The sequence below is a fragment of the Dermacentor silvarum genome, chromosome 1 (assembly GCF_013339745.2).
Source record: "Dermacentor silvarum isolate Dsil-2018 chromosome 1, BIME_Dsil_1.4, whole genome shotgun sequence".
Lineage (NCBI taxonomy): Eukaryota > Metazoa > Arthropoda > Arachnida > Ixodida > Ixodidae > Dermacentor > Dermacentor silvarum.
This window is the reverse complement of record NC_051154.1, coordinates 120,045,830-120,059,461: the sequence shown is the minus strand read 5'-3', so window position 1 is coordinate 120,059,461 and position 13,632 is coordinate 120,045,830. Positions and strand designations below refer to the sequence as shown.

At 43.4% G+C, this 13,632-nt stretch overlaps 2 protein-coding genes across 4 annotated transcripts in view; one reads left to right on the top strand and one right to left on the bottom strand.

Moving 5' to 3' along the window:
* Window positions 1-7,854, bottom strand: part of LOC119435929 (geranylgeranyl transferase type-2 subunit alpha-like) — a 44,083-nt gene extending 36,229 nt beyond the window's left edge. Inside the window, exons 1-5 of one of the 2 annotated variants that reach the window (XM_037702630.2) lie at window positions 7,701-7,854; window positions 3,103-3,213; window positions 2,906-3,030; window positions 782-966; window positions 209-403 (exon numbers count right to left, since the gene is read on the bottom strand). In XM_037702630.2, the coding sequence (XP_037558558.1) occupies window positions 209-403; window positions 782-966; window positions 2,906-3,030; window positions 3,103-3,213; window positions 7,701-7,703 (619 nt within the window). In that variant the 5' untranslated portion in view covers window positions 7,704-7,854. Of the gene's footprint in view, window positions 1-208; window positions 404-781; window positions 967-2,905; window positions 3,031-3,102; window positions 3,214-6,900; window positions 7,576-7,700 lie in introns of those variants that run through there. The other variant, XM_049660899.1, reaches the window with a different exon arrangement.
* A 4,281-nt stretch (window positions 7,855-12,135) lies between these two features.
* The window catches only part of LOC119435928 (inactive peptidyl-prolyl cis-trans isomerase FKBP6), a 38,043-nt gene continuing 36,546 nt past the window's right edge, over window positions 12,136-13,632 (top strand). The window contains exons 1-2 of one of the 2 annotated variants that reach the window (XM_037702629.2): window positions 12,136-12,268; window positions 12,836-12,921. In XM_037702629.2, the coding sequence (XP_037558557.1) occupies window positions 12,848-12,921 (74 nt within the window). In that variant the 5' untranslated portion in view covers window positions 12,136-12,268; window positions 12,836-12,847. Of the gene's footprint in view, window positions 12,269-12,525; window positions 12,545-12,835; window positions 12,922-13,632 lie in introns of those variants that run through there. The other variant, XM_049660902.1, reaches the window with a different exon arrangement.

Here is a 13,632-nt window from a genome sequence, read left to right as displayed (position 1 = left end):
TAATGTCACCAGCCCACATGTTGACACCTGAATTACTATTCTAGCCTGGGTTCCACCATATTGGTTGGGTCAAACGGGGTGTGGGCGCACTTGCAGGTTTTACATATTGTCTATTCCTGAGGAAATATTCAATTCTTTAAAAAATCACGGCTAAATTTGGTACTAAACCAGCACTTCAGCCCAGAAAAAGTTTTGAGCAGTTAGTTACCTTCCAAAAGGACATCCTCCTGGACTGTCCCCTCCCTGGGACCAGGATGGACACTTGGCAACAATGAACTCCTGTAGTGCCAAGCTGAGTAGTTAGAAAAATTGGCTGCGATTCGGTCCATGGTAAAAGCCAGCTCCATTTCAGCAGTAACCTTAGTATGGCGACACACAAACCGGCGATAATCCCAGCAGTGAACTGCACACAGGAATGAGCAGATGGCAATAGTTTTCGTTCAATATCACCATTAGGAATCGCAGCTTGCAAGGGCTTAAGAAACATAAAATGTAGCCAAAAAGCATGTCGACAGAAACAACAAAAAACATACTAGCAGTACACAAACACGTTTTTTTAAGCCTCAGTAAACAGGAGGTCTAACGATATTGAATCGGGTAGTGGCAATGAAGTGAATTTTTTAGATACATCTGACACGCCTGGTAGTTATTTTCAAAGATAGAGCTATCCAGCATTAGGCTGCTTCTGAAGGACAATGCTTTTCAGACAGTGCACCCTGTGGCAGCAGTCACCACCTGCTGCATCTACAACACGAGCATTTTACAAACTCACTGAACTTACAATTTCGCTCATCTTGGTCAAGGAAAAGATTACACAAGCGTAGCTCTTTGCCCCAATCCATGTCTGGGAAATTTTCCATGGCCCAGGCTCGATGACTCCAAGCTCCATATGACTTTGGGTTTTTTTGTAAGGCTGCTTCAGTCAGAAGCAATTCTCCTGCACCATCTTCAGTTGTCTTTTTCAGGCTGAAAAAGTTTTTTAAAAAGGGTGTTGCAAGGTCTTGTTCTGTAAGTAATATGCAGAGGAAATTAGTGTTTCACTTAAAGCTAGAGACAGGATGTTTAGGCAATAAAAAAAATTTTTAGGCTCCCAAATCCAATATCGGCACCGACATCAACATCCATCAGGCACCAGACAACTTGAAAACTTTATTTATATTTTGCCTGTTTCTCACATATTCACCGTGGTCTGAAATGAGCAACTGAAGAACAAGCTAAAACTTCAAATTATTAGCAAATTTGATTGCATCTTCAAATGTGGACTCCACGTCTCAAGCATGAAAAATATTTCAGGTATGGGAGCAAAATTGGCCATGTCACATGCAGTGTAGCACTTGGACAACATGGCCAATTCAAATATTTGTCCGTTAGAAACTACTACTGTAAAAAACTATAAAGAAATTACTACATACCGGTGCCACAAGCAAGCATCTCAACATTTGCCTTCCTTGGCTTTTTTTTTTTTTTAACCCAATTATGTATATTAGAACGTCTACTGCCACTGTATATTAAAGCATCCACATACACTGTGTGACACATTTTAAACATTATTTTGATTACTGATTTCATTTGATTTGGAGTTGTTGAGGTGTTATCTTTGCATGTAGAACTGTATAGACAGCATTTAAAGGGAGACAAAATAGAAAAATGACATCTTCTCTATCAGTAAATTACTCTTCTACAATATCAAAAACACCCCTCTTGCCACAATAAGACGCTTGGTAAGCCAGAAAAAGTGCAAAAACGAAAGACTGGTGGCAATGCCACTTTGAAGTTCCCGCACCAGCTCGCTGTGACGTCATGGAATTTGACAGAGTCTTCTAGGGCCTAGTTAATTATTTAGCGGTAAATATAGACTACATTGTGCTGTAAAGGAGCCAAAGATTCATCATGGCGAATTTCGGACACTTTTGCTGAGCCAACTACGAAAAAGTAGTTTGAAATCCGTGACGTCACAGTGATGTACCGGCATTGGGTATTCGGCGCGAAAGTCAAACTGAACATTTGACCTTCATTTCCTCATCTAATAATCAACCTATTATTTAAAAATGATTAACAACATAGTTTTCAAAGAACGCTTTATCCTTCTAAATTGTTTTAGTGTTTTGCTTTAGTGTCCCTTTAAAAGTATCTCTCTGCATTATTCGATAAATCCACTGATATCCGAAAACACTCGCTGGTAAAAATTTATTTTCAGAGCTCTGACATGGGCACACTTTACCGGCCTTTGATTTCTTTAAGTGAAAGGTGTGGTCAACTTCTGCCACTTGCTCTTCACATACTATAAGAACTATTATATATATATATATTTTTTTTTTTTCTACAAAAGATTAAAGCCTTGCCAATACATGCCAGTATGTGGTTGCATGCCCCATTTAACAAATACACGTGAAGGGTTTTCATATCTGCCCAAAGCTTCAATTTTGGAGAGACCCAAGCATGACATGCCCTGAGAAAGTTCAAGAGAGATTGACAACAAAGAACTGAAAAACTAAGCATTTCAATATGGTGCAAATGAAAGCACTAAAACCCAAAAATGTTCAGAGAAAAAAAAAAGCGTTTTTGTATCGCAATGTGGCCGCCACGACCAGGATTTGGTCCCGCGCCCTTAGGCTTAGCAGCGCAACGCCAAAGCCACTATGCCACCACAGTGGGTGGCCAAACTGGATTGCTGTTTACATGTACCGTATAGACACAACACAATATGAAGACAAACACATGGATGACACAGTGTTTTGGTTTGTCCTGTGTTGTCTACCAGGGAGCACATGTTAACAGGAATTATGTATCACCAACTAGAGCACACAAAAGGTACGCAGAACATACCTGGAACAGTTACGTGAAAAAAAAAGAAAAAAAAAACAAATGAACAATGGGGATTTAAAGGTATGCTATTAACACTTGCCTTTTACTGAAGTGCACCATAAACACTTCCCTACGGATGTTCCACATGGTTGTGTAGTCTGGGTTACTTTGAAGAATCTGACTGCTGATATGCAGCAGTTCATCATCGAGTTCCTGATTCTGTCGCTGCACAAATCACGAACCAAGTGAACGGCAGTATGAGCAACTGGGGTTGTGAATGATGATTTACTTGCTTACTTTTTCAATCACTCGCTGTGTTGCGGATTTGTAGATTTTCAGCTTTTTCTCCCTCTCTATTCTTTTCTCCTCTTCTTGCTCAGCAGTGGTCTTAACCTTCACACGTCCATGCTTGAGAAAAAAATCAGAAAAGGTGTTAATAGTCGTCTACAACCACCGCCATACTTCCAATTACAGAACATACTTTCTAAACAGGCAATACCTTTTTTTTTTTTTTCAAGCACTTGCAATGAATAACCAACCAGCAGTCATTCTAATGTTTTGTTTGATCCTTGAGGAGAGCAAATCCAGTTGCTTTCACACAGTGCAACCCTTCGTTAAGCATATTTAGCTTGATGCTACAAAATCCTATAGTGCCTAACACAATAATTACTGGGGGAAAGCACATGGGCACTTAACAGGGAGAAAGAACATGGGCACATTACTAATGATTTCATCATTTAGCTCACTAGTGGTGGCCAATGATTGGCAGTTCAAGTAAACCACCATAAGGTCCGTTCGATTCGCCTGCACCACTGTGAACCAGTTAACGACGGTTCATGAGAAGTTCAGAAATTGTGCAGCTCAATTTCTGCGGTGCAGGCTCAGCGCAACACTCGAAACGAATGCCAAGGTGCACACCCGGTGCAGGCGTTATGTTACATCCGACTAATGCGCACGGAGTGCGTAAGTTTGAGAGGTCCTGAACTGCAGGTATGATCGGCTTCTGGAGCGTAATTGCACACCACACTTGCGTAGATAGATCAGACGTGCATAAGTGGGGTCGGCGCTCGCGCACGTGTGCTGCGTCTGCTGCACTGCTGCTTCGCATCTGTACGCCTGCACTCAGGTGGCACCAACAGTGGAGTGGGTGTAGCAAAATCATGAACCAGCCCTGCAGTTTTTGAAACGAACGGCGTGGTTCAGCAGACGCCATTGCTGCACCGCTGAAACGAATGGCAGGGTGCAGCACCTCGTGAACTGGTTCAGGCAGTGCAGGCGAATCGAACGTACCTATAGGTCCATTCGATTCGCCTGCACCACTGTGAACCAGTTCACGGCGGTTCACAAGAAGTTCAGAAATTGTGCAGCTCGATTTTTGTGGTGCAGGCACAAGCGCGACAATCGAAACAAATGCCAAGGTACAGAGGCGGTGCAGGCGCTATGTTATGTCTGACTAATGTGCACGGAGTGCGTAAGTTTGAGAGGTCCTGAACTGCAGATATGATCGAATTCTGGGGCTTAAATACACATCACACTTGCATAGTGCAGACCCGGTGCAGGCATTATGTTACGTCCGACTAATGCGCACGGAGTGTGCATTAGTTGGACTCGTGTGCTGTGCGCATTAGTCGCCCGTGTGCTGTGTCGTCTGCTGCGCTGCTGCCGCGCACCTGTACGCCTGCACGAAGGCGGCACCGACAGTGGAGTGGGTGCAGCAAAATCATGAACCAGCCCTGCACCTTTTGAATCGAACGGCGTGATTCAGCAGGCGCCATTGCTGCACCACTGAAACGAATGGCAGGGTGCAGCACCTTGTGAAGTGGTTCAGGTGGTGCAGGCGAATCGAACGTACCTTATAATTCATACTAGAGGTGCAAGTTGTAACCTACTCTTCCTAATATTCATTAACGACCTTCCCATGTTTGTTACTTCTTCTATAAAACTTTTCGCCGATGACTGCGTAGTTTACCGCGTCATCACTAACGCCTCTGATCATGCTGCCCTACAATCTGACCTTACAGCCATATCTTCTTGGTGTTCCGATTCTTTAATGACCCTTAATATTAATAAATCTAAAAGCATGCGTGTTTCACGGACTTCTTTCTCTGTTTCTTTGAACTATACCCTCAATAACACACCATTAGCCTCGGTAGAAAGTTACAAATATCTCGGTATACATATCACTAGTAATCTCTCGTGGAACGTGCATATTCAATACATATTTAATAACGCTAACCGCATGCTCGGTTTCATACGACGGAATTTTTCGAGTGCAACTGTTCACGTTAAATCACAACTTTATAAAACATTAGTACGTCCCAAGCTCGAATATGCCTGCTCCATTTGGGACCCTGGTCAAGCTAATCTAACAAATCTTCTAGAATCACTTCAGAACAGGGCCGCCCGTTTCATCTTATCAAATTATGCGCGCCACGCAAGCGTATCATCAATGAAGCTGACGCTTGGTTTGCCAGACCTCGCAGTACGTCGTAAGTTTATGCGCTTGTGTCTCTTTCATAAAATCTACTACACTAACCCTGTTCTTAAAGATGAGTTGTTCCTTCCCCCATCCTATATCTCACCTCGCAACGATCACCAAATGAAGGTGGGGATACCACGATGCAAATCCAACTATTACTTTCACTCATTTATACCACGCACTGCCGCCGACTGGAACCACCTTCCCGCCCCCATCGCTGCTATTAGTGACACCATTAATTTCAAAAAGATTGCCAACGACTTCATATGTACTCACCACTCCTCTCTGTAATGCCCTCGGGCCTTGAGAGTATGTAAATAAATAAATAAATAAATAAATAAATAAATAAATGGATACATCAGACGTGCATAAGAGGGGTTTTAACGGCGCTCGCGCCCGTGTGCTGTGTCGTCTGCTGCGCTGCTGCCGCGCACCTGTACGCCTGCACGAAGGCGGCACCGACAGTGGAGTGGGTGCAGCAAAATCATGAACCAGCCCTGCATCTTTTGAACCGAACGGCGTGATTCAGCAGGCGCCATTGCTGCACTGCTGAAACGAATGGCAGGGTGCAGCACCTTGTGAAGTGGTTCAGGTGGTGCAGGCGAATCGAACAGTACCTTATAATTCATACTAGAGGTGCAAGTTGTAACCATGCTGTAACATGACATGAAGGCTGGCGCACTTCCCCACACCTCACAGTCCAACTGGTTCAACACACCAGAGAAGTGTTGGATCAACCAGCTCCCCCTTGATGTGTTAGTGTTGGCCCTTTTCCTTCCAGTGTAATAGTATAAGAATACTCATTAAACAGTGCTTCCCAAATGGCTGCAAGGGACTGCCTGCTGAGGGCTAGAAGTGGTTGTCATTAACAATGTATGTCGTTTCATGAATGGTAATGCTCCAACTGGCATTTGTCCAACCATAACGATAGTGGACAGCATGGAATTTCATTCAGATGGAACAGTATTACTGTATATGGTGTTTCATCTTAGTGAAGCCTACCTGAACAGCCGCAGTTTTGCGCACACATAATGTTAAGTTCCTAGCACTGTTCTACTTGGCATAGTTATCTCTCATGAGATTAATCTCAACTTCCTGCTGAAGCTGACAGGCAAAAGCACCGTGAAATTATATAGGGTTACGGGACCAGTGCAAGTTACCTATTCCTATTTACAGCTCGCGTGTAGAAACAGCTTATGTCTTAGAGGGCAGCCCTCATAGCGAGTGGCAGGGACGAACCTGGTACACAGGGCGTCAACAACGAACCAGCAGTTCTAGCCCACAGTAAATAGGATTTTAACTTAGTTTGATACTGTGCAGCGGCGTGTACAGTACCCAATAAGGGCATGTTGTTACTATAACCAGTTTTTCATATTGTAACAAAACTAGAGGATTGTAAAGAAGGGACACAAGTGGTTCAACAGTAGGTGGAGTACAGTAGGTGGCGCGAGGTTCTGGGCATAACATACAAAAGGAAGTCACAGAAGACATGCACACTGTTGCACCACCTGTGACGCTTCTTAACAACCGGCTAGATTTGTTACAATAAATATTATGGCAGAACCCATCTTAAAATGAATGTTGACATTAATGCGATTAGCATTGTAGTAACTCACCATATTGCTCAATTCTTCCCTGTTGTGTCGCAGACTTGTTCAATTTTCTGTTATCAACATCTTGACTTCTCTGAAGTTCGATGCTCCTAGCTCAATGCACCTTCTGGTCCCATTCTGTTCACTTCACTTGTTTCTCCACACTCGGCTGCTTTTGATGCCAACTTTTTCGCTTCTCCTGTAGCTGATCTCTTCAATTTTCTGTTGCAGACTTCTGCTTGTCTATCCGGGCAACTTGCCCAGTGGCACTTACCCATTCTGGAGGACTGGCCAAGATCGAATTTTCACATGCCAAGTGTCACATGCCCAGCTGCACATATATATTCAGTGTCCACGCCACCACAGTTGCATATTCTTGCACATACCCAGTGGCGCGTGCTTAGTCGGCCGTGCCAATGACCCAAGTTGTCTATTCGGGCACATACCCAGTGGCCCAAGTTCGCGTAAAAGAGGTTGGTTACGGACGGAAATACTGAAAAGTGCGCGAAGTTCCCAAAGAATGCTAATCGCATTAAAAACTGGTTTCAATTACACCGCGTCTTTTTAGCTACTACACAGCACTAACCTTTCGCGGAGGTTTAGAACCTTCGGTTCTTTGCTGGCAGGAACCCAACGTGCCAGGTCCGCCCCTGCCGCTATCCCCAAAGTCACTGCACGGCAGCTGAGACGTGGAACCGCTCGGTCGCGTGTCCCCGCAACACAACGTAACAAGCTAGATTGGACGTTTATAAATTGTGTTGCAGACGACACGAACACTACTTACAGCGTGCGCCCATTCAAACGCGACAAGCAGAATTACTTACCATGTTTTGTTACTGAAATGTCGACTGTCGTATCTTGCTGGTGAACTTTAAACGAGCATACGAACAGTGAGACTGATAGCAAGACGTAACGTGCACATACGCGTGAACAACCAAAGCTCGATTTTGACGCAAATACTTCGGTGGCTAGATTGGTAGGTGTGCTGACCGGCGTAGTTCAGTGCTTCTCCGCGTCATGACAGCAGGAGTGGCGCTGCGGTCGGAGGTCTGTCGCGAAGTGAGCGTCGTCTGCTACTCAGACTGCTGTTATTGCGCGCCTGTAAGATTTCAAATACTTTGTTTTTTCTAAGTAAACTTGAAATAAGGTTGTAAATATGCACTGAAAGACACTATAAACGTGTCATGTTTCTTGTTTTAATCAGTCGACCTCAAAAACGGCTATTATATCATGTGCTAAGAGGTAGACCACACACTGAGCAGCACTCGCAGCCGTAATATTGCACCGTTCTTTTAACATTTATCTCAGTGTTTAGGCAGTGGAATGGATACCGTGGATAACACTCGTCAGTGTCAAGCTCCTCAGGATCCAGGACTGAATTAAAATGTCGCTACGCCGAAAAAAAAAAAAATAGGAGGGACACCACTTGCTTTGCGCCCTATTGTTGTAAGTCCTGCTACAAACATGCGAACCAAGGGCAGAAGATATCGCTTCTTGTGACGCCGCGCCACTCAGAACTGTTAAAAAAGTGGAAGCGTGCACTTCACCACGCTGACAAAATTGCTGACAACGCCCGTGCAGTTTTACTGTCGAATAACACTGGAATTCAAGAATTTGGCGAAGGGCTCTGCTTCTGGAAACGTGTCTTCGGGTTTGGTGAGCAGCCTCCTTAGTGTAAACGACCTCAAGGAGCAAGTGACAAAGAAACAGAAGCACGTCGACGACCTCCTAGACATTGGGAACTTACAATTAGCAGCTAGCGCACGAGGTTCTCAGTGCCTGTGAAATTGACTACGTACAGCTGCATGGAAATAGAAAAAAGTGATGCCAGGCTGATCTTTTATGTGGCCGGCTATATGGCCAGGAGGTTCGTGGCAAATTAAAGGCAAGGTGTACAGAATGTTCTATTGCTTTGTTCACGCCAATAGGACAATCCCTTCCTACAGAACTCATGTTCACGTGAACATGGGTTCATATATATATGGGCTGACGTTTCCTTCCGATATGCTGAAGAAGATGGTGACGTTCCTAGAAAACACGTTCCCGCAACTGTTTCAGTGCAGGGGCGGTATTCTGTAAGAGTCTACCTAGTTGATTGTCCATTTCGGCGACCGTTGATTCGCTGCTGCTTAATTGACGTGCAGGAAGGAGACTTGCTGCACTTGACTTCCTGCACGTCAAGCAGCAGCGAAATGGCGAAATGGACAGTCCACTAGGTAGACTCTTACAGAATACTGCCCCAAATGCGCTGAGGCGTGAGAGCCTAGCGGATTTTTCATCTACAGTAAATCCACAGCAGGCTGAAGCCTATAGGAAGGGTCGGCTGTGAGCAACACAAATTTGAACTTACAAACAAAATTATCAAACTTTATTCCATAAGGCGCCTTCACTTTCTTGTAAAGAGCAGGAACTTGGCGTCTGGACGCACACGGGAAAAGAAAAAGCACATGAAATTACGACATGTCTTGTGACTGCAGCGATGCAGTGCTGTACTTCCTAAACCTTGTTTGCTGTCATATCTTTTTTCGTAGTGTTGTTGGTGCAAGTGTACGTGTGCTCGAAGCATGAGTAATACATTAAAATCTACGTATATGATTATCAAGAGGCATATATAAATATATATATATATAAATATATATATATATAAATATATATATATATATATATATATATATATATATATATATATATATATATATATATATATGTTGCATTCTATGACCGACAGCTATAGTCTACTCATGACGTAGAATTCTATCGACCTCGTGCAATAACCAACGCCTCCTATAAATGTTTATTTAGGAGGCGTTGGCAATAACATACAACTATAGTGCAAAAAAATTACACTATATAGAAACTCTGGTTGTTTGAATCTTAATATTTATTCGACGACGTTATACTAGGACTCTATATACTATTCTAGCCACCCTAGTTCTACGTTCATTAAAACAAAAACAATCCTCCGACGCGTTCTCGAGAAAGCACACTTCGTGCGCCAATGATGCCCTCGCCTTAGAGCTGCCGCAAAGCTATTACTTTGATTCACCTGACATAGTACAAGTACCGCAGAAGCCGTAGACACACAAGCAGCTGGGGTACATGGGACATGGGTACAGTGTAGTATAGAAGGGGCAATGCAGCGTGCAGCGAAGCAAAGGAACAAAGGAAAGCGAAGAAACGGCAAAGAAACTGCGAAGTTTTCACTGTTTAAAGCGCCCGCAGACCCGGAGCGAAGAAGCGTTTGGGAACGTAATTTGCACAGATGCGATAAGAGGCTTACACATGATTACGCAGTGTGTGAGCTACATTTTGAGCAGTGCTTCATCGTTAGAGACTATATGTGCATTGGATCAATGGCACGGAGATACGGATTCCGCTGAGGACTCCAACGATCACTCAGACGCTGTTCCCACCATCTTGCCCCACATATTTAAGCAAGCGCTTGCCTCCAAAGAGAAACGTGAAGAGGGGGTCCGAAGATGTGTTTACCAACTGCTTCAGTGGGCGCAAATTTCACAGTGAAAGTATCATGGATGTTTTGCACATTATACATCATGCTTCCCCCTTGCAGGTCGGTTGCGACCATGAAAAGAGCCTAACTGCACGTATGGCCTGGTTTTATGTTATCATGAGACTGCACTTTTTTGTGAAAGGCGAAAACAAATCCAATCTGCTGAGGAAGCGTAATTCAGCCAAACACCTGCACCTAGTTTAACCTGCTTAGCTTAGCAGCAGGTTAAACTATAGTTATGATAGTTACACTGCACCTAGTTTAACCTGACAGCAGGTTAAACTAGGTGCAGTGTACTATCATATCGCGTGTTTTATTTTTGTCTCCCTATAGATCTGCTCTGTTATTTTTTATTATTATTATTATTTTTTTTGCACTTCACCTTGCTAATTGTGCAGATTTGCTGAAGCAAGCAGCTGCACATTTGTGTAGTTCATTTGCTGCCCATTACAATTTGGCAATGCTGTCACTGCATTCGTGTGGAAAACTATTTCAGATATCAATGTTCTGTGCCCTACCTCGCATGTGTGTTCTCATACTCTGTGATGCCTTATTGTTAGCATTTAGTTGCAGATTGCACAGACCATGAGCTTGTGTTGTGCCCCTTTTGTGAAATGCTGTAGCTCGTTTAGCTGCTTTGCCATTTCACTGAAATTGCCATTTGGCTTCCGGCATATCATTTATAGTCTTCTTCTGTTAATTTGTGTTTACTTTGCGGGTGGGACATGGTTTAACAGCTGAATTTCAGTGATTTTTTCAGAATAAATTGCTTCTGTGGACGTATGTGGCATTTTCAATTCGTGCATGAATGTTTTCTGTGTAGCTTTTTAATTCGTGAAAATTTCAGCTCGCGTCAACAGCAACGAGTCCAGCTGATTGTGCGCGACGTTATTCATTGGCGCAGTTTTTTTTTTTTTTTTCCAGGCCGTCACCTAACGTGTCATATTGAAAGGTGTAGCCAAGGAGATAACGATCGTTAACGACCGCAACAACGAAAGTAAGTTTAAATTAAGTAGGTGCATTGTACACTCGAGTGTACAATGCACCTACTTAATTTAAACTTACTTTCGTTGTTGCGGGGACTAGCTGCGTTATTTACCTTTTATTACCGTTATTTATTAATTCCCCTGTCACGCGGCCAGCCGATTGCGATTATGTACAGTCCGAATCTGCTAGCAGTACGCATTGTATTTTCTGATCATAAGCAGACAATACAGACTAAATAAACTAAGTGCTTACGGGCAAAAATCTGAACAATGTTTCCAGCGCGCGCCAGTCATATACGAGCGTCGCAGTGGATGCGAGTCGATCTACTGGCGACGCCGCCGGAGCCACGCGGAGAGTGCCGCCCGCTGCACCATAGAATAAAGAACCTGCACTTCGCGCTGGCAACACGCAGACAAAACAGAATCGAAGGATCTGCGAATGCACTGTCAACTATTAATTTGAATGATTGCACTTAACGTGAAAAGCACTAGTGTCAAGATTTGTTTAAATGTTTGTTTAAACTCCACACACCTCAGCACACCGCATAGAGTTTTATAGTGTGAAACTCTATGGCACACTGTAACCGTTTCGGCCGACTACCGCAGTTTTTTTTTGCATAATTTTTCATTCGCTACAAGCATAAATTTCATGCAAATTTAAACATAGCACAATGTCAATTAAAAAATATATATATTGCAGTGTTTAAACTTTTGATACGAAAATGCGACTGTCTTTAACAATATGCTTGAACTGTTGTAGTTGTTGCGTTGCAAAATTTCTTGTTTGTCTCGCTTGCTTTACTGCTCGCTTACTTTACTGTTCGCTTACTTTACTGTTCTGTGCTCACGTGTAAGCGCTGAACAGAAAGCGCGCTTACTTTGGTTCACGCGGAAAGTGAGTAATTATTTAATTTGACCTCGACAACACCCATAGCATAAATGCGTATAAAAACGTGCGCCTGTCATTTATAATGGCTATTGCGGTTATTTCGTTCACAGTGGTTTTTTTCTAGAACGCTGTGCGCGTTGTGTCATTCGGTGCGGGTTCATTAAAATAGCACCAATCTTCTGTCTTATCGAATCGGCAGGTGCTGGAACTACTCTCGCCGCCTTACAAGCGATAATAGGCCAGCGTTTTTTTTCTCGTTAACCTCGCTGTGGCTAGCTGCATGTATGATAGCATCTGCTAAATTCTCTTTCAGTCGATAAGACGCGACATTCTCTTTTAGTTGTTGGTTTGTGCATGGTATTACTGACATGTCACAATTAATACTCAAGCGTTTCGGAGTTACCAGCGTCGCGTTATGAGACGAACCTGTCTGAAGAGAACCGACCTGGAAATAGAATTTGCGCTTATTACGTGTTTTACAGGGCATGTCTACACATACTTAAATGTCTTCTATTGACATGTGCTCCTGTTACGATAGTAGTAACCCGTAGACCGTGTTGCTCTAACATCCAGGTGCTGTTTGCCATGGAGAAGGAAATAACTGAAGAGGATGAGATGGAATATGTCCGTTCCGTCTTGAAAGAGCCACTCACATACGAGTGAGTTGTATTTTGTTCGTAGCTGGGACATATAATGCATGTGTAGTGTCACTGCACAAGTTAAATTTGTTCTTTGCAGAGAACTTGGGACTGGTAAGCAGTTAAATGCAAATGTTTTTCCCGGCAGAAACCATCTCAGGGTGACTGTCGACGTTAACGCGTTTACCGTTGAATCAATGTAGCGACACTTTATTGCCACGTCCGGTATGAGGCGTGTACTGCAGCTGGGCTTCTCTCTCGCCCTTCCCTCTAGACATGCTGTGCCATCTAGCGTCGCCGCCGCGAAGTATGCGCATAGCGAGTGTCGGATATATATTCAAACAACTTTGTCTGAATGTATATATTCCTCCCCAGCACCGGATAAATTGGGAATGATTTGTCATTGAAGAGCGGCACATGACCACTGACCGAAGTTGGTCTGATGGTTGGTTTCTCAGCATAGCAGCCTGATGATCCTCTACCAATTAGACCATGGACTACCCAGTGACCTAAGTTGGTGTGAAAGAGATTAGATATGGATAGGCAGACATACATACTGCAAACTGGGTGAAGTTCCCAAAGAATGATATTCATATTATTAATAATAATAATAATAAATAAATGGTAAGATTGTATGAAATAGGAAAACAGTCATTTTGCGTTCACAGCCATTGCATGTAGAATGTGGAACAGAGTTAGGTTAGAAGATTGACGGATGCACATTTGGGCTAT